This window comes from Ostrea edulis, chromosome 6 (assembly GCF_947568905.1).
Source record: "Ostrea edulis chromosome 6, xbOstEdul1.1, whole genome shotgun sequence".
NCBI lineage: Eukaryota > Metazoa > Mollusca > Bivalvia > Ostreida > Ostreidae > Ostrea > Ostrea edulis.
The window spans coordinates 88,846,368-88,871,553 of NC_079169.1; the positions used below are offsets into that span (position 1 = coordinate 88,846,368).

At 34.7% G+C, this 25,186-nt stretch overlaps 2 protein-coding genes across 2 annotated transcripts; one reads left to right on the forward strand and one right to left on the reverse strand.

The window, feature by feature from the left end:
* Positions 1 to 451: 451 nt before the first annotated feature.
* On the reverse strand, positions 452 to 13,446 carry LOC125683711 (dynein regulatory complex protein 1-like). The gene is made up of 20 exons (XM_048925145.2): positions 12,696 to 13,446; positions 11,492 to 11,692; positions 10,763 to 10,814; positions 10,534 to 10,590; positions 10,344 to 10,418; positions 10,061 to 10,198; positions 9,731 to 9,940; positions 9,396 to 9,535; positions 8,937 to 8,996; positions 6,708 to 6,782; positions 6,107 to 6,253; positions 5,445 to 5,542; positions 4,238 to 4,371; positions 3,930 to 4,019; positions 3,695 to 3,796; positions 2,942 to 2,980; positions 2,412 to 2,560; positions 2,093 to 2,245; positions 979 to 1,081; positions 452 to 649 (listed from the first exon to the last, which is right to left on the reverse strand). Exons 1-20 carry the CDS (start codon positions 12,809 to 12,811, stop codon positions 587 to 589), a joined length of 2,202 nt encoding a protein of 733 aa, XP_048781102.1. The 5' UTR covers positions 12,812 to 13,446; the 3' UTR covers positions 452 to 586.
* On the forward strand, positions 12,906 to 24,432 carry LOC125683713 (60S ribosomal protein L11). Its single transcript, XM_048925146.2, has 6 exons — positions 12,906 to 12,956; positions 13,441 to 13,600; positions 17,168 to 17,274; positions 18,361 to 18,508; positions 20,152 to 20,246; positions 24,366 to 24,432. The coding sequence occupies exons 1-6, from the start codon at positions 12,951 to 12,953 to the stop codon at positions 24,393 to 24,395; spliced, it is 546 nt and encodes a 181-aa protein (XP_048781103.1). The 5' UTR covers positions 12,906 to 12,950; the 3' UTR covers positions 24,396 to 24,432.
* Positions 24,433 to 25,186: the final 754 nt, after the last annotated feature.

Genomic DNA, 25,186 nt, shown 5'->3' on the forward strand with positions numbered 1-25,186 from the left:
GAAGGGGGGGGGGGGGTGTAGTTATTGTATGGAAATATTTTTATTAGATTTCCAGCAACCCACTTTATTCATTGCAGTAATTTGTACAGAAAGTTCAATGTGTTTTATATATATATATATATATATTGCAGTAATTTGTACAGAAAGTTCAATGTGTTTTATATATATATATATATACATGTATTAATGGTACAGCAATTTTACACATAAAATCAACATTATCATAATTTACAGTTCTCTGAGCAAACAATTCTTCCCGAAATAAAGCATTGGTGATATTTTTATTAACAAGTCGAGGAGATACGAAATATCATTCTTGAGTCTAGCTGTATTCAGTTTATGAAAAATGGAAGATTGTATTTTTAAGAATGTTTGCCATTTGAAAAGTTAGATTATGGAATCTGTTGTCATCTCCAGTACATAATACCTTAGGGAGGCCATATTTTAAATCTTGATTGTTGAATATTTTATTTACAAATATGTACATATACACTCAATGGTAAATATCATGCATTTTTTCATGACAAATTCAACACTAGAAATTGGACGGATCAAAATAATTTGTGTAACAGTTCGTGACACTGAATCATCGTGGGTTCATCTCTAGCTGTAAAACTCGTGTGGGCGGAATCTCCAGCTCTGCATTCACCTGCAAACAGAATTATTACATGTAGATCATATTACATGTAGATCAGTATTAACAACTTCTCAAAGTCCAACAGAATTATTACATGTAGATCAGTATTAACAACTTCTCAAAGTCCAACAGAATTATTACATGTAGATCAGTATTAACAACTTCTCAAAGTCCAACAGAATTATTACATGTAGATCAGTATGAACAACTTCTCAAAGTCCAACAGAATTATTACCCATGGATCAGCAGTATTAAACATCTTCAAAGACCACATGAAATACGAATTTCATCATTTAACTGATTTAATTGGTATAATTCTAGTGTTTATACAAGTGAATTACCTTGGAATTAACGTATTGGTGTAGTAACATTCGGAGTTCTGCATTTTGTTGACGGAGAGCGTCAGTTTCATTAATAAGACTGGATCTGGACGTTAGTACTTCACTGTGAACAGAAAAATGACTTGAACAAATTTAAATATTTCTGTAAAGACGTTTTAAAATTCTGACCTCAGAAGAACTGAGATACGTACATGTGCACCTGTAATATTCCATAGGATCGTACATACACAAATTCACACATTATTTTGTGCTTGTACATCAGTGGAAAAGGAGCATTTAAATGAAGTAGATCAAAAAAAGGCTTAAAAAAAATTAAATATCAACTGAGTTGCATCAGGATTCTTCCAGAAAATTGCACACAATTTTGAAAGAAAAGTACAAAGAACAATTCTAATGGGCAAATAAAGCCTTCTGTATATATAGTGTTTTCCATCTCCATATAAAACTCTTGATAGTCTCAGTGCAAATACATTACACAGATAAAACTTAACACACCAAACACTGGAGTATGAATACACAGAGAAAACCTAACACCAAATACTGGAGTATGAATACATTACACAGAGAAAACCTAACACCAAATACTGGAGTATGAATACATTACACAGAGAAAACCTAACACCAAATACTGGAGTATGAATACACAGAGAAAACCTAACACCAAATACTGGAGTATGAACAATCTGACTAAAGTACAGACCTATATTATTATATATATACATGTAGGATATATATGATAATATAGGTCTGTACTTTAGTCAGATTGGAGTATGAATACATTACACAGAGAAAACCTAACACCAAATACCGGAGTATGAATACTCGGAGAAAACTTAACACCAAATACTGGTGTATGAATACATTACACAGAGAAAACCTAACACCAAATACTGGAGTATGAATACACATAGAAAACCTAACACCAAATACTGGAGTATGAAGTACAACCAGTAAACAGTACTAGTGTTATGCACTAGGGCTAGGTATGTAAATAAACAAAGTAAACTTTATATCAACATTAATGACTGAACATTCACTGCAAAAGATATAATTAATGTATATAATGTTTATGTACATACAATCCACCATCATTTCCCTGCCTTATAAAACTGACCTGTATTTTTCCAACCCCTCCAGCAGGGCATCCCAGAGCCGTTCCTTTTTCTCGTCCACTAATTTGGCGTAACTGGCCCAGTAATCGGAGTCCTCTGAACTGTCCCGCTCCTCTAAGGAGGCAATTTTAAACTGAGACTGTTTTACTTTCTCCCTGGAAAAAAAAAACGAGCAGTTTGAAAGCATGTCTGAATCATGAAACATGTCTTTTTGAGCAAATTTCTACTGTGATTTAAAAAAGGTGAAGTTATTTCTGTAAGGTGACACCTATTTGTTGTTTGATTTAAAAAGTGAAGCTATTTCTGTGAGGATACACCTACTTGGCTGGTTGTTTGTTTTCTTCCACAAAAGCCCTCAGAGCCTTCATCACTTCGTTAGGGTGGATTAGCTCTATTGTTTCACTCTTAGAGGAATCAACATCACCCTCCTTGCCGGTCAGTTTCCTGATTTCAGCATCAATGTCATCCATCTATAAGAACCAGTGCATGTATTCTTTAGGTAACAATACTGATGCACATGATACAATATTGAATACACAGTGGCGGATCCAGAAAATTTTCAAAAGGGGGGGGGGGCGATAGTTGCGACTAAGTTTTAACCTTTTCCACCCAAGAAATTGCCCAGGGATTGAAGACCCCAAAAATTGCAAAAATTTCTTCTTTTTTTAAAATAAAAAAAAAAATCAACCTGAGGTGGGGGTCCAACCAATGATAAGAAATGAGGGCTAATCATGAACTGCAATGCTTTATACCATTATACTTCATGAAGTGCATTATACTGATGGCATGAAGCAGGGTGCAGTTTTCTTTCCTTGACTTTATGTATCACAGAAAAAGGAGATGACACTCACCTCGCCCTCTGTTTGTGTTTCCTCCAATGTTGTTTCTTTCTGTAAAATAAAAAAAATGAACTTTGTTTATTTCCTAAAATTCTGTACTGTATTTTATTTTCTCACCAAAGTCACAAAAACCAAATACACGGTGATACAAATAGCTCCCTATTTCAAGGTTATATACACAACAGAAATATTGCCAATCAAATAGTCAATGTTGGAATAGTCCAATGGTCAATATTGGGTAGCTGATGGCATACTTATTACTAATTATCAGCTGATGGCATACTTATTACTAATTATCAGCTGATGGCAGACTTATTACTAATTATCAGCTGATGGCAGACTTATTACAAATTGTCAATTGATGTCGGACTGCAGACTTATTACTAATTGTCAGCTGATGGTAGATTTATCACTAATTGTCAGCTGATGGCAGACTTATCACTAATTGCCAGCTGACTTATATTTACTAATTGTCTTACTGCATTCATGCATGCTCTGAAAGGAAACTAAAAGAACTGCACATTTGTGATAAGATGGCTGTCCTCAATGGACATCCAAGGAAAGTATAACAAAGTATTTGTCAATCAAGCCCTCAGGACAACACGTTTGCTGGATTCTTAAACCAAACTGATGCCAGAACTAGGCCATTGACAATCAGGTCTGCAAGGCAATTCCCATGCTGCTCTTGAACCATCAAAAAATATATATAATGTGTAAACATGTGACGTGTAATTGTATGATGTTTAACATGTAAACAAGACCCACCTCTTCCTCCTCCTCTTCCTCCTCCTGCTTCTTACCTCCCTTGACATGCATGAAGTAACTGGACAATAGATGGACATCGTCCTCAGTGTCAATTCCCAGAGCCTACAGTCACATCATAAAACAGCAAGTGGTCAAATGATTTAGCCTTAGAACAATTTATCGACAGTCGACAAGAACAGATTTACAATAACATCTAGATTTATGATATTATATTACATATTTTAGTTGTACTCACACTGAAAATGGCATCCAATTTCATCAGAGATCTCTCATCCTTCTCTAATGGAGCCAGAAGTTTGTTCAGTTTTGACTCAACCAAAAATCCCTATCAATGTGAGAAATGAAATCTTACGATGAATTTTAAAAAAGTGCCAGCATTGCATTAATGAAATACATGCATACTAATTGAACAGAATATTGTTTTGTCACACATTTAAAAGAACTAGTATATTCAGATTCACCCCCCAAAAATGTTTGTTGAACTGTAACTGGCAGCTGACTCGCATGTTTTTGTTTTTGTTCAGGATAATGGAGATCACTTACTGATTCGTCACAGAGAAGCTCTAACACTGTTTTGATGGTGCTAGCGTTTATTTTAGAGAGCAGTGTACTCTTAGGCAGTTTCCTGTCAGATGGAATGTCATCGTCTTCCTCTTCTTCTTTCTCTCCTTGACTTCCTGTACAAAGGGGGAAAAAACACATTTCAAGGGAAGTAACTTATGAAATTTTTAGAATATCAACAGAAATGGGTTCAACTAGTAAACAGATATGAAGTTCCTTTATACAACTAAATTACTTCAGGAAACCCTATAAAACATTGGAATAACTGTTCACTCATATAATATACACATTTCAGTCAACAGTGAAAGAGTTTCTCATACCAGCACAAAATGATTTCATCATGATGATATGTAATAAGTGATGATCTCAAAAGACAGAAAATATGCAATTTTGAATGAAAAAACATGATTTTCAAAAATTTATTTCAATAAATATGAACAAAAGACTGGCAGATTTGAACTTGCGATCTGTGGGTTCAATGAGTAACCCAATACTTTATCCACTGCACAACGATGATAGACAAATAAATGGATTGATACAAGTTAAACTTCATACAACATTTTAAAATCGCAATCTTGTGACGTGTGTCATAAAAAGTATAATTCTTGGTGTAATGAGCTACCTTAATTTATGTTGATTTTTAATTTGCATTACATAGTGACCTACTTGTTTGATGATAATCTTAATTTTAAAGTGAAATTCATTTTTAAAACTACAGATAAAAAGCAGAGTTAAGCCCCTTCTGTATCACTGATTTATGTTAAAAATATTTTCAGCCATCTCAGATCTGTGCAAATTAACCAGCTCTGATGGTAGATTCCAGAATTCAAATTCAGTTTCAAAAATCCATGATGCATCATCAAACATCTCGTAATCTGGATTTGGTTTCCTTGTAACCAAACAGGAGACGAATCCTTCTCTTCATACCATTTTATATACAGTAAACAGGGAAATTTACACGTTATTTACACTAAATATGAGATTACAAGATTTTCATGTAAATTGCTCCCCACACATACTATTCCCAAAATTAAGAAATTCATTAATCAAAGAAACCGACATCATGTAATTGAACCTTACGTGTATGGTTTACAAAGGTAATACATGTACATGCATAATTAACATCACACAGAATTATCCACCATTATATATGTTTAAACAGATGCTGTTTCACGTGATTAAAGATAACCTGTCTGGGACATGATTTCCTGAACCAGCTGTTGAGCAGACATTCCCCCCTTCTGACTGGCCCCACTCTTAATAGGACCAACATTTTCCGTGAAAGACCTGAAATTAATCAGAAGAATTCTAAACAATTCACCCCACTGGTGCCTTAAATCTATAATCAAGGGGACATGAGATAAATTATAAAATTACGTAAGGGCTAAACAAAAGTACAATACAAAGCACGCTTATAGCACAGAGCTAAAGACAAACAATTTTGATTCATTATAAATTGTCATTTATCATATACAATAAGTTCATTATATGCTTTAATACTACAGGAAATGAAAAACACTTCGCTTTAAGCTCAGGTTCATTATAAACATATTCGCTGTAACCATGCTCTGCTGTATGAAGGGGTAGTAAGCTTAAAACCTTAAGGAACAATTGATTGAGGTATAAATATAGCTTATTTTGCTTAAAACCTCTAGAAACAATTAACTAGAGATATGAATATAGCTTATTTTGCTTAAAACCTCTAGAAAAAATTAACTGAGATATGAATATAGCTATTTTGCTTAAAACCTCTAGAAAAAGTTAACTGAGATATGAATATAGCTTATTTTGCTTTCAAAGAAAAGATAAAATCTATGGACAGATAACTGTAAACAGAGATCGTGTACTAACAAGTCGGGGGTGTGGTACTGCATGCCCAGCTGTTGTTCGTGGATGGTTCTGTCTGCCTCCACCAGTGTGGTCACCAACTCCTTACATTCCTCTTCATTCATGCACCACACCTCCTCAAACTTCTTACCATCAGCCTGCATAAAATGCCTGTCAGAAAACAACAAAGATGTAGTCAGAGTCAATCAGCTTCAGAAGATAAGTAAGTACTGGAGTTCGAAACCTTAATAGATTATATCTAAATTTCAACGTTTTTGCCATTGATACAGTGTATCTTTGCAAATTGTAATAATAGCCATTTCCTTATGAGTGTGCTGCACTACGTATACTATGAATCTTGCTAAATATACCCCAGTAGTACGTCTATTTTAATGCCTGTGATATTCCGACAGCAATAAAAGTAAAATGTAAATATCAAAAATAAATTTAATTTGGGAAAATACAAGAACTGCACTGCTTCACGCCGGCATACTTTTGATACAGCACGAACACACTTAATGAAGTACGTATACCAACGAAAAGCATCACAGTTCATAACCTCGTGCATTTTCAAAAGTAAGATGTATTTCTTACTTGAATATATCATGCTTGATATTTTTCATACCTAGATTTTCTCTGGAGGTCCCTAAATTGTTCTGTGATTCTCTTGTAATCTTCTGTCAATTGCTGGTTTTCATCCCTACAAAATCCAAATCATAAAGTCTCACAAGATCAAGTCTGACAAATTAATCAGTCTCATAGAATCAAGTCTCACAAGTCAGTCTCATAGGATCGAGTCTGACAAATCAATCACTCTCATAGAATCAAATCTAACAAATCAATCAGTCTCATAGGATCGAGTCTGACAAATTAATCAGTCTCATAGGATCGAGTCTGACAAATCAATCACTCTAATAGGATCAAGTCTGACAAATCAATCAGTCTCATAGGATCAAGTTTGACAAATCAATCAGTCTCATAGGATCGAGTCTGACAAATCAATCAGTCTCATAGGATCGAGTCTGACAAATCAATCACTCTCATAGGATCGAGTCTGACAAATCAATCAGTCTCATAGGACTGAGTCTCACAATTTAGTCAGTCTCATAGGATCGAGTCTAACAAATCAATCAGTCATAGAATCGAGTCTGACAAATCAATCAGTCTCATAGGATCAAGTCTGACAAATCAATCACTCTCATAGGATCGAGTCTCACAAGTCAGTCTCATAGGATCGAGTCTGACAAATCAATCAGTCTCATTAGCTGCAGAACTGTAGCTCTCTGAAAAAATATTTTGACATGTCAAAATATTTTTTCAGAGAGCTACAGTTCTGCAGCTACAGTCTCATAGGATCGAGTCTGACAAATCAATCAGTCTCATATGATCGAGTCTCACAAGTCAGTCTCATTGGATCGAGTCTAACAAATCAATCAGTCTCATTGGATTGAGTCTAACAAATCAATCAGTCTCATTGGATTGAGTCTAACAAATCAATCAGTCTCATAGAATCAAGTCTGACAAATCAATCACTCTCATAGGATCGAGTCTGACAAATCAATCAGTCTCATTAGCTGCAGAACTGTAGCTCTCTGAAAAAATATTTTGACATGTCAAAATATTTTTTCAGAGAGTTACAGTTCTGCAGCTACAGTCTCATAGGATCGAGTCTGACAAATCAATCAGTCTCATATGATCGAGTCTCACAAGTCAGTCTCATTGGATCGAGTCTAACAAATCAATCAGTCTCATTGGATTGAGTCTAACAAATCAATCAGTCTCATTGGATTGAGTCTAACAAATCAATCAGTCTCATAGAATCAAGTCTGACAAATCAATCAGTCTCATAGGATCAAGTCTGACAAATCAATCACTCTCATAGGATCGAGTCTCACAAGTCAGTCTCATAGGATCGAGTCTGACAAATCAATCAGTCTCATAGGATCGAGTCTGACAAATCAATCAGTCTCATAGGATCGAGTCTCACAAGTCAGTCTCATTGGATCGAGTCTAACAAATCAATCAGTCTCATTGGATTGAGTCTAACAAATCAATCAGTCTCATTGGATTGAGTCTAACAAATCAATCAGTCTCATAGAATCAAGTCTAACAAATCAATCAGTCTCATAGGATCGAGTCTGACAAATCAATCACTCTCATAGGATCAAGTCTGACAAATCAATCACTCTCATAGAATCAAGTCTGACAAATCAATCACTCTCATAGGATCGAGTCTGACAAATCAATCACTCTCATAGAATCAAGTCTGACAAATCAATCAGTCTCATTGGATTGAGTCTGGCAAATCAATCACTCTCATAGAATCAAGTCTGACAAATCAATCAGTCTCATAGGATCGAGTCTCAAAAGTCAGTCTCATAGGATCAAGTCTAACAAATCAATAAGTCTCATAGGATCGAGTCTGACAAATCAATCAGTCTCATAGGATCAAGTCTGACAAATCAATCAGTCTCATAGGATCGAGTCTGACAAATCAATCAGTCTCATAGGATCGAGTCTGACAAATCGATCACTCTCATAGGATCAAGTCTGACAAATGAATCAGTTTCATAGTATCGAGTCTAACTTTCTTCTCCATCACAAAAACATGTTTCTGTGTAACAAGAAGGGAAAAAATGTAACGGACCAGACTGGGATTCAAACCAGGGCCCCCTGAATCTCCAGTCAAGTACTCTACCCACTGACCAGATTGAACCCATCTGACCGGTGATTGAACCTGTCTGACCAGCGAATTGAACCCGTCTGACCGGCGATTGAACCCATCTGACAGGTGAATGAACCCGTCTGACCGGCGATTGAACCTGTCTGACCACCAGACCTGTATCATTCTTACTTGTATTGTTTCTCCTGCTTTGCGATCTTTATTCTCAGTCCATTCAGAACATCTTGTAATCTGTGATAAGGAAAATTCTATTTTGTTATTCATATATTTATCCTCTGTAGATAGTTGTGTGCATTAGAGAACTAATTCACTTAATTGTTAAAAATTGTTGTAGAATAATCCCTGATACAGGACCTAACACCAAGGGTTTCACACAATATTTAAAATTAAAGTTTGAAAAAATGAGCCCAAAGAATTCTGAAATCAGAAGGGAATGCAAGGTATGTCATGATTAATTTTGAAAATGATGATACTATAAATTTCTAATTTATCAAATCTCAATCATATTCGACTTCACAGGTTTGTATGAGACAATTAAACTTGGTCCCATATTTGCCTTTTGAATAATGGATATCTATCATGCATCTCTACATATTAATTTAGCAAATCGGAATCACATTTAAAAAATACCTTGTAATTTTTCTTTTTTGCTGGTTTCTAGTAATCTGGTTCTCTTCATCTCTCTTTTTCAGCACCTGGAAATTGTAATCTAGTTTTTCCTGGTTAAGTTGGTAAGTTGCTCGCATCTGCTGCAGTTGTTGCTCCAGAATCTGGTAACAGAAACATCATTAACGTGTAAACAGATTTTTCACTGTAGATTTCTTGTACTGAGCATCGGAAGAACATGTATCATTTATAGATCATTAGTTAAATAAAAATTCTAAAATCTATGGAATATTAGAATAATTTTTTTGTAATTTATTTTTAATACAACATGACATTGGTGTACTTATTTGAGAACTTACCTGAACATCTGTTTCCATTCGGATCTTGATTCGGTTGTACTCTTCGGAATCTTGGACGCGGATGTTGTGCAGCTGTTGTTCGTAATCTTCTACTCTCTTCTCCCTGGCCTTCATGTACTCAATTTCCTTCTGTCTTCTGTTTTCCATCCGTTCCTCCCACTTTTTCTTGTGCTGCTCTAACAGTTCATTTCTCTCAGCCACAAAAGCTCTCTGTCATCAGAATTCATGCAATCAATTTAACTGCATGCACAAAAAAACTCATCTTTTTTTTTTTTAATTTTAGGATTCTTATAAAGTTAAACTATTTCAGTTTTCTCAGACCCAACCCACCTCGATTTCTTCAATCTCAGTTTTATATGATGTGCTCAAGCTTTTGATTTGCTCTTCCATTCTCTCAATCATTAAATCGATATCATCGGCTTGTTTTTTCAGGTCTTTAATGTACAAATCATCCTTCTTTTGTAGATCCTGTCAAACAGCAAACAATCATATGTACAACTTATGTTTAGAAAATTAAATGAATTTTGTTGGTTTTATTATTATCAGACATGAATTTCTTACAAAATAAACAAAGATACAGTAACCTTGAATATTCCTACAACAAGTCTCTTACCTCTTGAAAGTCCTTAATGAGTTTGTTTTTGTCAAGAACTATTGCTTTACAAGCATCCTTTTGTTGTCTTAGCATCTGCAAATGAAACAAATTAAATGAGCTATTCATCAAAGATGACGAGATCATGTTGAAAAAATAACAAATAAAACTGCATATAATACTGAGTTATTCATTGAACGTAATCTTTCACCTGGTATAAGGACTGGGGAATCTCTTTCTGTAAGGCTTGTTCCCATTTCTTCGTAATCTAAGATGAAAATTGTGAATGCTGTTAATAAAAGCATGCAGAGGAAAAAGATTTCTATTCAATCTATTGTTTCAAAAATTAGAATAGAATTCAAACAATATTACCTGAAATTAAAAAAGTCAAATAGCATGATCTGAATTTCACTGTTTGTGCAATTAAAATATTAATATACCTCTTCAAACTTTTCTGCACCTGATTTTGCTTCTTGTTCCAGCCTCTCTTTTCTGCAAAGTTTATCAAAGATTCAATTGTGCACATAATCGCATAAGTTTATATTAAATCAACTGTTAAATAAAAATGTATATGCCTGCAATGCCAGAATTCACAATTTTTAAAATTGGTTTCTAAAAACTTCCAAAGTAGGTAATTTGTAAATACAGTTGATAATCATTAACATCATTGTTTATACCTCTGTCAGGTAATTTGTACATACAGTACGTAATCAGTAACATCATTGTTTATACCTCTGTCAGGTAATTTGTACATACAGTACGTAATCATTAACATCATCGTTTATACCTCTGTCAGGTAATTTGTACATACAGTACGTAATCATTAACATCATTGTTTATACCTCTGTCAGGTAATTTGTACATACAGTACGTAATCATTAACATCATTGTTTATACATCTGTCAGGTAATTTGTACATACAGTACGTAATCAGTAACATCATTGTTTATACCTCTGTCAGGTAATTTGTACATACAGTACGTAATCATTAACATCATTGTTTATACCTCTGTCAGGTAATTTGTACATACAGTACGTAATCATTAACATCATTGTTTATACCTCTGTCAGGTAATTTGTACATACAGTACGTAATCAGTAACATCATCATTTATACCTCTGTCAGGTAATTTGTACATACAGTACGTAATCAGTAACATTGTTTATACCTCTGTCTCTTCGCGTCATCATCCTCTGCACGTCTAGCTGCTTCTCTGGAATCTCCAGCCACACGGATATTGGTTACTAACTCATTGCCATCTTGTTTTAGCTTTGTTAACCGTAGGCGACTCTGCTCAACCTGTTTCCTGCTCTTACTGAGCTCTTCTTTGACCTCTTTCTTGTCATTTGGGTCCTCGCCCTGTTCAGCTCTGCAACAGAGGTTCAAGTGTGAATTATGCAAAGTGAAACACACTTATAGTGAGCGAAGCTTGAGCTTGCTCCAATGATTACACATATGAGTCATGTGATTTGCTCTTCTTCAGCTGAAAGAAAGATGAGTATTACCCATAATGCTTCTGGAAAAATGTCACTGCAGTATACTTCATTGTCAAACCCATAATTAAAATAATACTATGAACGTTTTTAAATTCCAGACAAGCTTTCTCATAGCGTCAAACGTTTTGTTTTTGCTTGGTTTAAGAGAAGAAGAAAAAACTTTGCAGCTAATATGACATCACAATGTAACTGTTTACATCCACTGCGTTAAATGAAGAGGCGGATAAAATGTTTATAAGTCGTGTTACAAGATGTTAATGGGGCTTTGCTCATCTCAACAGTCACACCGTACAATATATTAATGAACATTCATATAACATTCACGCTTATTGCAAAGTGATCAATATCTATTCCCCTACCAGAGGAAAATTATGAAAATTTTATTGGATATAACAAAGTTTGGTTATAACAAACTATTTTTCGCTGGTTTGGAGATTCACCACTATAACAGTGTTTTACCGTACCATTTACCATTTTGACGATTGACCTTACCTTTAATTATGCTTAATAAAATATTGTGAAGACTTTTAGCAAAATTTGGAATATAAATAGAATAAGCAAAAACATTTAATAATATGTATGTCATATGCATGATAAAATGGAATAATAAGCCATATTCAAATAATTCAATACGATTATATCTAGGGAATGTACAGTACATCGATAGGGAAGCGTACATAGTGCAGAGAAAATATTCAAAATAGCACAAGCTGCATAGCATTTCTAAGGATTTTTCTTTTATATCGTCCATCGTGAATGATAAGACTTTATTCAAAATTACTTCAAACCCTGTATATAACTGCACACGGGTCATTTTAATGGTGCAGTATTATATCTGAGTGTAAACTACACCGTCTGCATAGGAGGGTCTGTTACCTTTTCGTAGCTTCGATGCGCCTTTTTATTCTCTCTCGTCGTGCATGAATCCTTTCATCTGGATCAAGAGAATCAACATTAGGCCCAGTCTCATCTTCTTCACCACTAGAACTCATCGTTTCCGCTTTTGTTGCTTAAAATTGATAGTTTCTTACAGTTTGTTGTGTTGCTATGCTAAAACAGCCATACACAAATGGCGTATGAAACACTTCCGGTAAAAATAAACTAGGCACTTCCTTTTCCTGTACAGCCAACATGGCGGTTAGTGTCTTGTGTTCTTCATGCCGTAAAAAATCGAGTAACATCCAGTAAACTCTCTACCATTACTTGTGTAAAACAATCACACTTTATTGCATAAACACTAGGCAAATTAGAAAGGAGAAATAATCGATCCAGAGATCGTCAGTATTCTAAATAAACCATAATTGACCTCATGACAGAAGACAACAGCTTCATCTCGATAATGTATTTTCATTTTGTGAATAGATGTTGATAGTTTTTGTAACTGTACCTATCAGCAACTAAAGTAATAGCAAATAATTTACTTCTTGAATAGATATTAAGCATTGCACAGACTACGTCAGTGGTATGTATCATGTAGTTGAGACCAATGCTGGCAATAGTACTCTCCTCTTGAGGTGTTGACATCGTGTATTGTCCACGATATCCGCCGTCTGATCAATTTGAAGTAATTGTCTTATATTAGTGTGTTGTATAATTCTGACATGTAAGATATATTTTGCAGGATAAAACTAAGAAGAAAGAGAAGAAGCAGAATGTTATGCGAGAGCTGAGAATTCAGAAACTGTGCCTCAACATTTGTGTTGGCGAGTCTGGTGACAGACTGACACGAGCCTCTAAGGTGTTGGAACAGTTAACTGGCCAACAGCCTGTCTTCTCTAAAGGTAACTGTCGAAAATTATTTAGAGTTTGGAACGGAGTCAAAGCCATATTTTGTGAATGATTCATGGAACACTTCTAGTATACAGGTCCCCAAAATATGGCGCTAGAATAACTGCTCATGCACAGTAGCTGCTGCTGGGGGTATACTAGACATTTCCCTGATTCATATGTGTAAACACTAAACAGTGATTCAGATTGGAATGCAATTTGATAGGACAGGGCCTAAATGATCAGTCTATGCGAAAGATGTCGGACCTGACTGATGTGCAGTGCCTCAGGTCAATTCGTCACTTTGTACACCGGACCAGAATGTCCAATGTCTCAGTGTCCGATTTTGAGCTTTACTATTTTGACGCGGCATCATTTAAATGATTGTTATAAGTAAAAAATATCACACAAATCCAAAATATGTAAATAAATGTGATTAAAACCGCATGGACCGTCTAAAAGTATTATACGGGAGGGATCCCTGGTATAGTATTACTAGTATAATAAATATGATTTCCTTGGTTTTGCATTTTCACGTGTTTCACTTTTTTACATTATGTTTTTTGGCCTGACAAAATTTGATTCAGTCCTTTGTGTTCATTGATTACATAGGACCAAATGTACTGTGTGGTCCAAAAAACTTTCGCATAGACTGAATGATACAAAAATTATCGGCCATTTTGGCCCAACTCCATGAAAACTTTAGGTCCTAAATACATGTGAAGCAATGCTGCAAAGTAAACTCAAAACTTTAAATTTAAACTGACTTTATTTTTCAATTCTTTAGTTTAATTATCATGACTGCAGTCAACTGTTTCGGAATTCTTTTCTGTTGTTCCTGGGTTGCAATGTGTTGTTTGATTGTTTTTCATTCCATCGATTGAGACGTCACCAGTTGTAACTCAGGGCCATAGCAGTGAGGGCTCTTGCGTGCCAACACCTGCCGCAACACAGTACTCCGTTTTTAAGGTCGCATCTGAAAGACCTGTGATTCTCACTTCTAAATCTAGTAAATGACGAGTGTTTGGCGAAGGATTAGTGATGTACCGATTATCGCTGACTTTCGATTGTCGGTCGCTATAACTGAAACGATGTGAATAATCGATTGCCATTTTGAAAATCAAAAATCGTCGACGTCAGTAATTTTTAAAAAAAATAATACAAATATTTCTGCTGCAACTTAACTAAAATCCAAAATGGCTGACGAAGCTGAATCATCCGATAAAATTGAATATTGTTTTAATGTCCCTCTTGAGAATCTTTCACTCATATGGAGACATCACCATTGCCAGTGAAGGGCTGCAAAATGTAGGCCTATGCTCGGCGCTTACAGTCTTTGAGCAGGGAGGGATCTTTATCGAGCCACACCTGATGTGACACGGCCTGGGACCTCGGATTTTGCCTCTTACAACAAACAAGGGGTATTGAGGCTCTATTCTATACCGGATCCCATAAGAACAACAACAAAAGTCGAGAGATCTATCCCTATTCCGGGAAAACAAAATCGAAAGTATGGGATTATTAACTTTAAATTTCTTATGAGTTTAGACGTCTCAATATGAGTGAAAAATTCCTGAGAGAGATGTTAAACAAGATACAATCAATCAAATGATTTTATTCTAATTAACTTAATATATAGGGTAAAAAATAAGTAAATTTAATACATTTATGCCATAAATTTGAAATGAATAAAATTCGATTATTTTTCGATTAATCAACCGAAAAGGTGCATCCGATTAATCCGATCATCGATTAATAATTTTTCCCGATTGCCCACCACTACTAACCATGTTTACTTCTTAGGTTTGATGCCCCTATGGCACAAGCGGGACTTGAAGTCACGACCTCCTAGTTACGAAGCACTGAGCTACCGCAACCAGCAAATCTAATGTTTAATAGGGATTGTTGCCAATCATGATCATCAGACCAGACTCTTCTTTGAAGCCATTTTTTTTCAATACTGGTTCCCGGTTGATTGTTGCAAACACAAGCGAGATCAACAGGGGCACCAATTTATTTTTTTTCTCAAAGTAATTTTGATTGGATGGGAAGTTTTTCAAAAACCAATCAAAATCTTCTTTACAAACGTTCGATTGAGTACTTGTTTTAAGACAAACCATTATTCCTGTGGCCGATAAACACTAAAAATGAAAGGCCGTACTGACCGAAAAAAGAAAATTAAATAGGCCATGTTGGCCTTTCTGGAGAATTTTAGTCGGCCATTTTCAATATTTATCGGTCATTTGCCAATGGCCGACGCCAATCTGAATCACTGTTTAAAGGAGTTCCTTATGTACTCTCATAGGCAAGAAACAATCCTTCTGATGCAGCTGATTGAAACTATTTTTTTTTTTTGGTTTAGTGAAATTCAAATGGAATTGCACTAAACACAAGTAAAAGTGAAATCAACCCTAAGTTATAAGTATTTATCCGAGGCCCGTTATTTATGTCATTGGACGACTTGTTCAGTACCTTCATTGATGACACTTGGAAGTCTGTGTATTGGATCGTCCATTCTGTATTAAAGGGGCTGATTCACGATTTTCCCCCAAATTTTGTTTTTCACTGTTTATGATCAAAATCTACTGTCTAATGTGTTCTTCATGCCGTAAAAAATCAAGGTTAGACATGATCACAGAAGCTCATTTTAGAGAGTTCTGTATTTGTTTTGTAAACAAAGATTGCGGTACATGTATGTATTGTTTACGAAATTTTCAAAAGAAATGGATATCGATCTAAGTTTATTATATCTTTCACATTTCAAGCATTCTTCGGGTAAAATGGGTCATCTAAAACTTAAAATTTGTGACTGCAAAATCAAGATGCTTTATATTACAAAATTAATATTTCACTTGTTTGTTTGTATTACTTAAAAAGACTCGAGTCTTTATTTACATAACACAGATTTAAGGCTAAATTATTGCTTTTATTCTTGCATTCAGAAGGTGAAAATTTTGACTGTCAACATTAAATAAGTTATATTTTTAATGTTTAACATCAAAAATGAAAAATATTTTGTTTGAAAATCGTGAACCAGTCCCTTTAAGATCACTACCAGGCACCCGTTAACTATCAAATGATAGGTATCGGACGTTGTGTTTCTCAGTTCGCTTGTTAAAAGTGAGGTATTGTGGGAAAGTTCACCAAGGAAAAATAAAAAATTAAAATTTGTAGATTACTATCTTCTCTTGAACTCTCTGCTACTAAATGACATAGTTAATTCAGTAAAAATAAAAAAGGTTTTATTTGCAGTAAGGATCATCAGAAAATGCATGCTAATAGTAGCATTAACGATAGAAATTATTGTTGAATTGACCTACAATTGAAGGTGTCGATTTTCCACATCTTTCTGCTGAGGCATACTGTTTCTTTTAATGAAGATTTACACAGAGAGAACGATCTCCATGTTGCAGTTGTGCACTTTTAAAAAATCGAAAAATAAATTGCTGGCAGTAATTATTTTGTACATGACATATGAATATAAAGATTTATTTCTTATTGATATTAAGTTAACTATATTTTAAAAAGTGGTTATTACTTAACATCAGATTCTTGTAGGTGTTTGGTTTTGTATCTTTCAGCCCGCTACACTGTCAGATCTTTTGGTATCAGAAGAAACGAAAAGATTGCTGTACATTGCACTGTGAGAGGAGCTAAAGCAGAGGAAATTCTGGAGAGAGGACTCAAAGTAAGTTGCAAGCAACAGTGTTATAAAAGTAGGTCAAGACTGCAGCTTACTTCGGCCTCGTGTCCATAAGGTTCTGTGCCTTGACTAGTGATGAAACGATTGTCACCAATGGTCGATTGTCAGTCGTTCAGAACTTCAGAGACCTACGATGCTACTAATCGATTTCAAAGTAAAAGTCGCCGACATCATTGACTTAACAAAATCCGGAAATCACTTAACTTTGTTCGAATTTTATTTTATGGATCTCAAACCCGATCAAAGATAAGCAAACAAAATGGCGGGAGATATGATTGACGGTAACAACAATGACATTCAACAGTCAAATAAAGGAGCCTATCTCTGATATCTTTGATACATTGAGATAATGAATATAAATTTCATTACTTGATATATTGGAATTCTGATTTATTTACTTGTGAACAAATGAAGCAAAGAAGAATTCAAATGTTTCCATACATTTCATGATTCTGTTACATCTAATTTGAGGGGGAAACACTTAAATGCCAATTCTGATTATAATCGTTTACATGTGGCCGATTATTACCGATAATCGATTGTGGTTTTTGGTCCGATTGCCCATCACTAGGCCCTTGACTTACAATGACTTGCACATGTTGCTGGTAGACCAATTGTTTTCACCAACTTTCAATTCCTCATGTAGATAGTGTGCATTAGTTATTTGAGACATTCACGAATCACTGAACTTTTCATAAGGTGCAAATTCGAACCCTAGGGTGAAAGTCATGTGATTGACTTAAATGGTCACTGAATTAAGGGTAGAACACAGAGCTCGGATAAAATGAAAACTGACTGCTGGCCATGTTAGGATGTGTTCATCTTCTGTTAACTCTTCACATTTTCCAGAACCACGAGGCCAATCTAGTGTACAAGTTAACATTTTTCTAGTCATGGACATGGCTTTATATGAGGCCACATGTAGGAATATCAACTTTATATATTCTTTAAAAATTGGGTGTGATCTTCTGTTGAATATATTCCTAAATGCGTCACAATTTAAAGATTGTATTATTTATTGAACATTGTTTCTTCAGTCTGAGTTGTAAAATTTCGGTGATTATTTTACAGGTGCGGGAATACGAGTTGAAAAAGAACAACTTTTCATGCACCGGAAACTTTGGGTTCGGTATCCAGGAACACATTGATTTGGGAATCAAATACGACCCCTCCATTGGGATTTACGGAATGGACTTCTATGTCGTGCTAAGTCGACCAGGTATATTTATATTTTGGTATATGTGGTATGCAATAAAATCTTCATATTCTCTTAGACTCGGTCAGTTTTCTTGGATCTGATGGAGGTTTCCTTGACTGCAATAATTTTTGTAATGCAGATATTTGAGCTAATTTTGTCCCTGAAATCACATCCTACCAAACCAAATAAAAGAGTAGTTCTAGGAACCAAAATTAATTTACATGGATTTACAAGAATTTTTAATTTTATATATGACAATATTTAGTTCACACTAGTTTCTGTACAAACAGGGTTCGGCACTAACTTTTTTAGGCATTAGTCCTGCCGGACTAGTGCCTGATTACTTTTACTAGTTCGCAGGAAATTTTATTAGTCTGTCATAAATAGGGAAATAAATGTGCAATTTAAAAAAAAAAAAATGTATAATTTGATACAATGTACTTATAATAGTAATACTTTTCTACCTTTCGATTTTTAATACTCTCGCAGAGCTCCAGATAATTCGTGGCATAGTGGTTAGAGCATCGCGCTCAAAATCACAAGGCTTCTCACCTCTGCTCGGCGCGGGTTCGAATCCCACTCGCGCTGGTAAGTGAGAAAGTTTCCCAGTTTACTTGCGGAAGGTTGGTGGTCTCTTCCCAGGTACATCGTATCTGGGTTCTCTCTTCCACCAATAATAACTGGGCACCACCAGATAACTCAAAAATTGTTGAGTGTGGCGGAAAATCAATCAATCAACTACCTTTTTAAGAAAGTATAACAATTAGTCTGTTACATAATACATTTGTTTTGAGTTATCTATAAGCCATCTTTCAAAATTGTCATTGTCATCTAAACGTTTTCGTAGCGATTATATCATGTAAGAACAAGTTCTGAGCTAACCTCAATTTATACGAATAGATAATTCGTACTTAGAGTATTGTATCACACATATGCATTACTTTAGGATTGTAAAGCAAATTTACATTCGCTAATGCGTAATTGTACGTCTGATTTTCAACTTTATGCGTATTTGGTAAAAATTAATGAGTATTTACGCTCATATGCACCTTATCTGGAGCTCTGCTCTCAGTATCTGCTTTGAAAAGATCCCGATAGCTTATTCTGTTTTTCCATTGCGGCATGTGTCGAACTCGTCATGATCACTGAAACGTTTCACTTACATGTATCTCAGATTATATTCCAAGTAAGCGTTGACTTGACTAGAAATTACGTGACTACCTGCCATAGTTAGCTAAAAATACGTTCGGGGTTTTCCAGTCAATTGTCGACAATCGTTAGTAATTATGAACAAACCACCACGAATTTAACAAGTTATCCATATTTCATTAGTAACCGTAAACAAACCACCACGAAGTTAATGATGAGATCCATATTTCATATCTATGGAAAACCATAGACAACCACAAATTTAGCTATGAGTCATCCCTCTTTCATATCTATGAGGTTCTGGTATTTTATGAGAATTGGTTATATATATATAAATATATCTTGGAAAAGTTCAGTTACAGTATATCTGATATTTTGTGATAAAGAATTCCATGTTACTGTTGAAAAAGTCAGTGTTTATGATAAATGGAGGATATTCAACATTCTGTAGATATATGTGGAATTTCTAAAGTGGAACAAATGTTTAGTTTTTCAAAATTTTGATTGTTTGACAGGTTTCAACATTGCATACAGGCGGCAAAGAAAGAGTAAGATAGGTGTACAACATAAGATTTCAAAGGAGGAAGCCATGAAATGGTTCCAGCAGAAGGTATGACCCTGTATATGAATATTCATACTGACCCTTTAGCAGCGTGCTTGCCTTGCCAAGCATATTGCTGGCAATTACGATAGGAAAATGCAAACATCAAGAGGGAAAAAACTTTGACTACGGTAAAAAACAATGAATCATTGTTCAATATTTTTGAGATGCATCATGAAGGGCCATCTGATTGTCCAAAACACTGCAAAACTACAATATTATGTTGGCCAAATAAATCGCATTCCAATAACACGGAGCCATATGAAGTTCAGGGCAGTATTTCTGTTGGTGATTTAGCCAGATTTGAAATGAAATATTTAGAGTTTATTTGTGAACTGGACATTGACCCTACATTAGAGGCAGGGTTGTTAGTGGCAGCTAAATCAGCGACCAAAAAGCTGTAGATGCCTTCCAGGTTTTAATGTTGAAAGGACGAACGTTTCCAAATTAAGGGGGAAAAAAATGTCAGGTAGCTTTTGCATAACTATGTCAGTGTAATATGCATCTCTCAAAATAGTTTTACATGTACACAATATGCTTTAATCCTGATATAAAATTTCATATTGTCAAAGTTGAATTTTAAACAATAAAATGTTGAAATAAAATAAAATGTTTTCCCTACCTACCCTATATTTTTTCAAGCTGGAATAGGAAACACACTATTTATTTATCTTGGCCTAATGACCCTGTATATAAATATTTATACTGACCTTGTATATAAATATTCATAATGACCCTGGATATAAGTATTCATACTGCTTGTTAGGGACATCATCAGATATCTATGTTTGATAAAACAAGAACTTTCCCCATTTTATCATGTACATTTTCAGTGGACAGACTTTTAGAAATAGTTATCAACACATTGGAGATGCACAGATGATTTTTGAGAGAAGGGACAGTTTATGTGACATGACATAAAGGGTTTTGTTGAAGCATTTTAACAGGGCTCGAAATTACCATATGCCCATCAGTCTGTGACTGGTTAAAAGTCTGGCGGACTGACTGACATTTGTTTTAGTCAGTCCGATGGAACTGGTTAATTTTCCAAAGCATCATTTTGGAAAATATACTTTATGAAATTTTATACACATTTGGCATCTGTAGAAATCTGATTCGTAAATTTTATATAAATCCCACATTTAAGTGTTACAATATTATCTGAGGCATATCGAGTTAAATTTCATTTTAATAACGTAAGCGAAATATGTTTAATTATTTCTGGAAAACTCTTTTGGACTGGTAATTTTTTCTGCAGACTGGTGACATATAAAGTTAGCTTCTAGCCCTGTTTAAAGCACATTAATTAACAATTTCTGGGTGGGTCCTTAGTCCTGGATTTTTGGGGTTTAGGGAGCATTTTTTTGTTTGCAATCAGTAGATTAACATTCAGAGTAATGAGAAAAGGTAAATTAGTTAAGGATTTCCATATTTATTTTCATTACAGACACTACTGAAGTAGTGTACCCCTATGTAGATTTTTATGAAATTCATTGGAAACAGTTATCTGTTGTTATTTTAAAATAAAAAAAATAATTTAAATTGCATTTATTTATCAGGAAACATGTCAATAACTAAAACACATGTTATTTTCAATATGTTCATCAAGTTTTAGTACAATAAGTGCAAAATTATTGAATTAACCTTATTCTCCAAAATGTTAAAAAACAAACAAATATAGACACAATTTTCTTATAGCATGGTTTACATATCATTTTTTCTGTTTATATTAGGGCTATTCCAGAAATAAATACATGGGGGGGTCGGGAGGCACCTTTTGTATATACCAAGCACCCATAAAAAAAAATAAAAAATTACCCCATGACCCATCAAATTAATAAACTCATTTTACAATGACCCATCTAATAAAAAAAAAAACTAACCAGACCCACCACAAAAATATTTTTAAAAATGAAAACTGTACAAATCTCGCGAGGTTTTCGGGACAAACATTCTAGTCAATGACGTGGTAATGCCTGTGCGACATTGTATCACAGTAGTTCTGAAGAAACGATGTCACATCAACAATCAAAGGCATCTATGGCGGGAATGTTGGAAAGATTGGGAGTCCAAACGATGCTATTATCATGAAATGGGTGTGGATATGTTTTTCCACGAATCGTTCGTCTTCTAATGGAGCCCGCGCCCGGAGGCCTCTATATCACCATCACACCGACTGATAAATATAACGCATCGGTACCCTCGTATAAATCAACTAAGGTTTGCCTATTTTTATTAGAAAACGGAATACCTATTGGTTTCAAAATATTCCCAAAATCGATGCACTGTAAACTGTAATAATCTACAGAACAGAGTTCGCCGCCATCACGTCCAAAGGGACCCTATTAAACGCGCCTCTAATTTGAAGAGTGCCGTAATGGAAAGTTATGTGCTGCAAAGAGCGACAACTCGAATAGTTCTATGTTACTTTCGATTTCGAAAGCAGCATTTCGAAAGCACGTTTTCAATTTTCCCTCCGACGTTTTGTAACCAACACGACAAGAGCGACAATAAAAATATTCTGAAAACTCAACACCCACGTAGCACAAAATAAAACAATAGAAACTACCCACTACCCATAATAAATATTTTATTAACAATCCCACCACGGACCAATTAAAATATAAAAAAAATACGACCACTCACACAAAAAAATATCGTTTGCCGCCCGACCCCCCCATTTGATCATTTCTGGAACAGTCCTTAGTAGATGTACATCTGTTATAGTTATTTATGGGAAAAAATCCATACCTTTCCTTAATAATTTTAAATCTGTAGCTTCCAGAGTATGTATACCCCCATAAAAACCCTAAGTCTGGGACCATACAACTGAGCTATTCAAAAACCACTCATGGATTAAAATTTTATGTAATTTCATGAAAAGACACAGATAATAATTCCTTATCACCTTGGTAAAATGTTTGTGAAAAATATAGGAAATCTATTGCATAATGGACTTGATAAATAATTTAATGAAAACAGAGTTATTGTCCTTGGATTCAATATTTTGAAACACATAATTGACTATTCAAATATAACTAAGACTTTTTAAATATTTTATGGCTAACAATTTTTTTTACAATAACTATTGAAAAAGACTCCAACAAAATTTATGTTCCAGTCATTAAATTATTGACTTTGCAAAATCTTATGACGTCACAGGAGTGTGGAACTACGTTCAGGTGACTAAACATGCACACAACACGTGCAGCAAAACATATCAGTTTTCTAAACATGCATACAACACATGCAGCAAACCATGTCAGTTTTCTTAACATGCATACAACATTTGCAGCAAACTGTGTCAGTTTTCTAAACGGACATACAACAGTACAACAAACCATGTCAGTTTTCTAGGTCAACAAGTTAAAGGCTCCATCACACCCTGATTAGAAGACACATTTTTGATAACATTTAAATTGAACTAATGTCTTCATCCGATATGTCACGTACAGAAAAGTTCACACTAGTCATTTTTGACAGAAAGCAGCTTGGAAAGCATTGACCCTTTTTACAAATAATATGAATATTAAGATGAAAATTTGAAAACATTGTAAAAGATTGGTATTCTCTTATAATTTGCTGCTCGTATACCATAAAAGCAGAATTTTTAGTGAGGGTTTTGAGATTGGAAAATTGAATATCGCTAACAATTTCGTATGGTTGGTGATGGATATAATTCTTGGGAGTTATAAAATAGCTTAAAGTAACTCTTGCTAAATTCACTAAATTTTTGTCTCGGTGAAAATTCCACTTGTACAGTGTTTCTTAATGAGCAAAGCTAAGAACAGTTCACATGATGTACGGCGAACACTCATATAATGAATTCTTGCTTACAATGAAGTGGTTTTTAAAAGCACATGAACTTATTGGATGTAACGAATGACAAAACATATCAAAATTGTTTGTTGTAGGTGCTTCATTGTAAGCATGTTTTGCTGTATATTAATGGGTGTTAAAACTTTCATTCTTACTGCGACCTAGTGGACTCGCTTGAATATTAGACAAAACAACAAAAACATATTGAAGATGTTTGTGTAGAGGACCATGGCTTTAATTTTACAACAGTTCTAGCGTATTCTTGTGAATTTGAAATCTGTAATGACATTATTATTTTTTCTTTTTCAGTATGATGGTATCATTCTTCCTGGAAAGTAAAGACTGTATAAATTAAAAATAAACCCTGGTCGAAGGACAGACTCTTGTTATTTAAAGAATACACGTCCAGGTTGTGTGTATTATGAGAGTATAAAGGCACTGGAAGCGAGGAGTAACTTGTATCTGCAGTAATACAATACAGTGAACAAACTGATATTTATTACTGACAAAACATCTGTGAATGTATATACAGTTGATCTTCAGTATCTCGAATACTATAGATGTGTCAAAGTGATTCGAAGTCCCAACTACTTAATCTTTAAGTATTTTATCCTCAGTTATCTCAAAGGTTTTTTTCTGGGTCCTGTCGAGTTCTTGATAACAAGGTTTGACTGTATATTGAAATTCACTTGTCCATCAATTTCTGGTTAAAGGATGTTTTGTTCTGAAGTCCATTGATTCATCAAATCCTTGTCACACAGGATTAGTTCTTATGTCTGGAACTCTGTTTTCCATCAAATCCAAGTCAAAGAACCAGTTCTGTTGAATTCATTAAATCCAAATATATAGTGCCTGTCTGTCACAAAATCTTGTGAACATTTCTCCTGAATATGGCTTATCAGATAGACTGTAGACTGAATATGGCTTATCAGATAGACTGTAGACTGAATATGGCTCATCAGATAGACTGTAGACTGAATATGGCTTATCAGATAGACTGTAGACTGAATATGGCTCATCAGATAGACTGTAGACTGAATATGGCTTATCAGATAGACTGTAGACTTAATATAGCTCATCAGATAGACTGTAGACTGAATATGGCTCATCAGATAGACTGTAGACTGAAT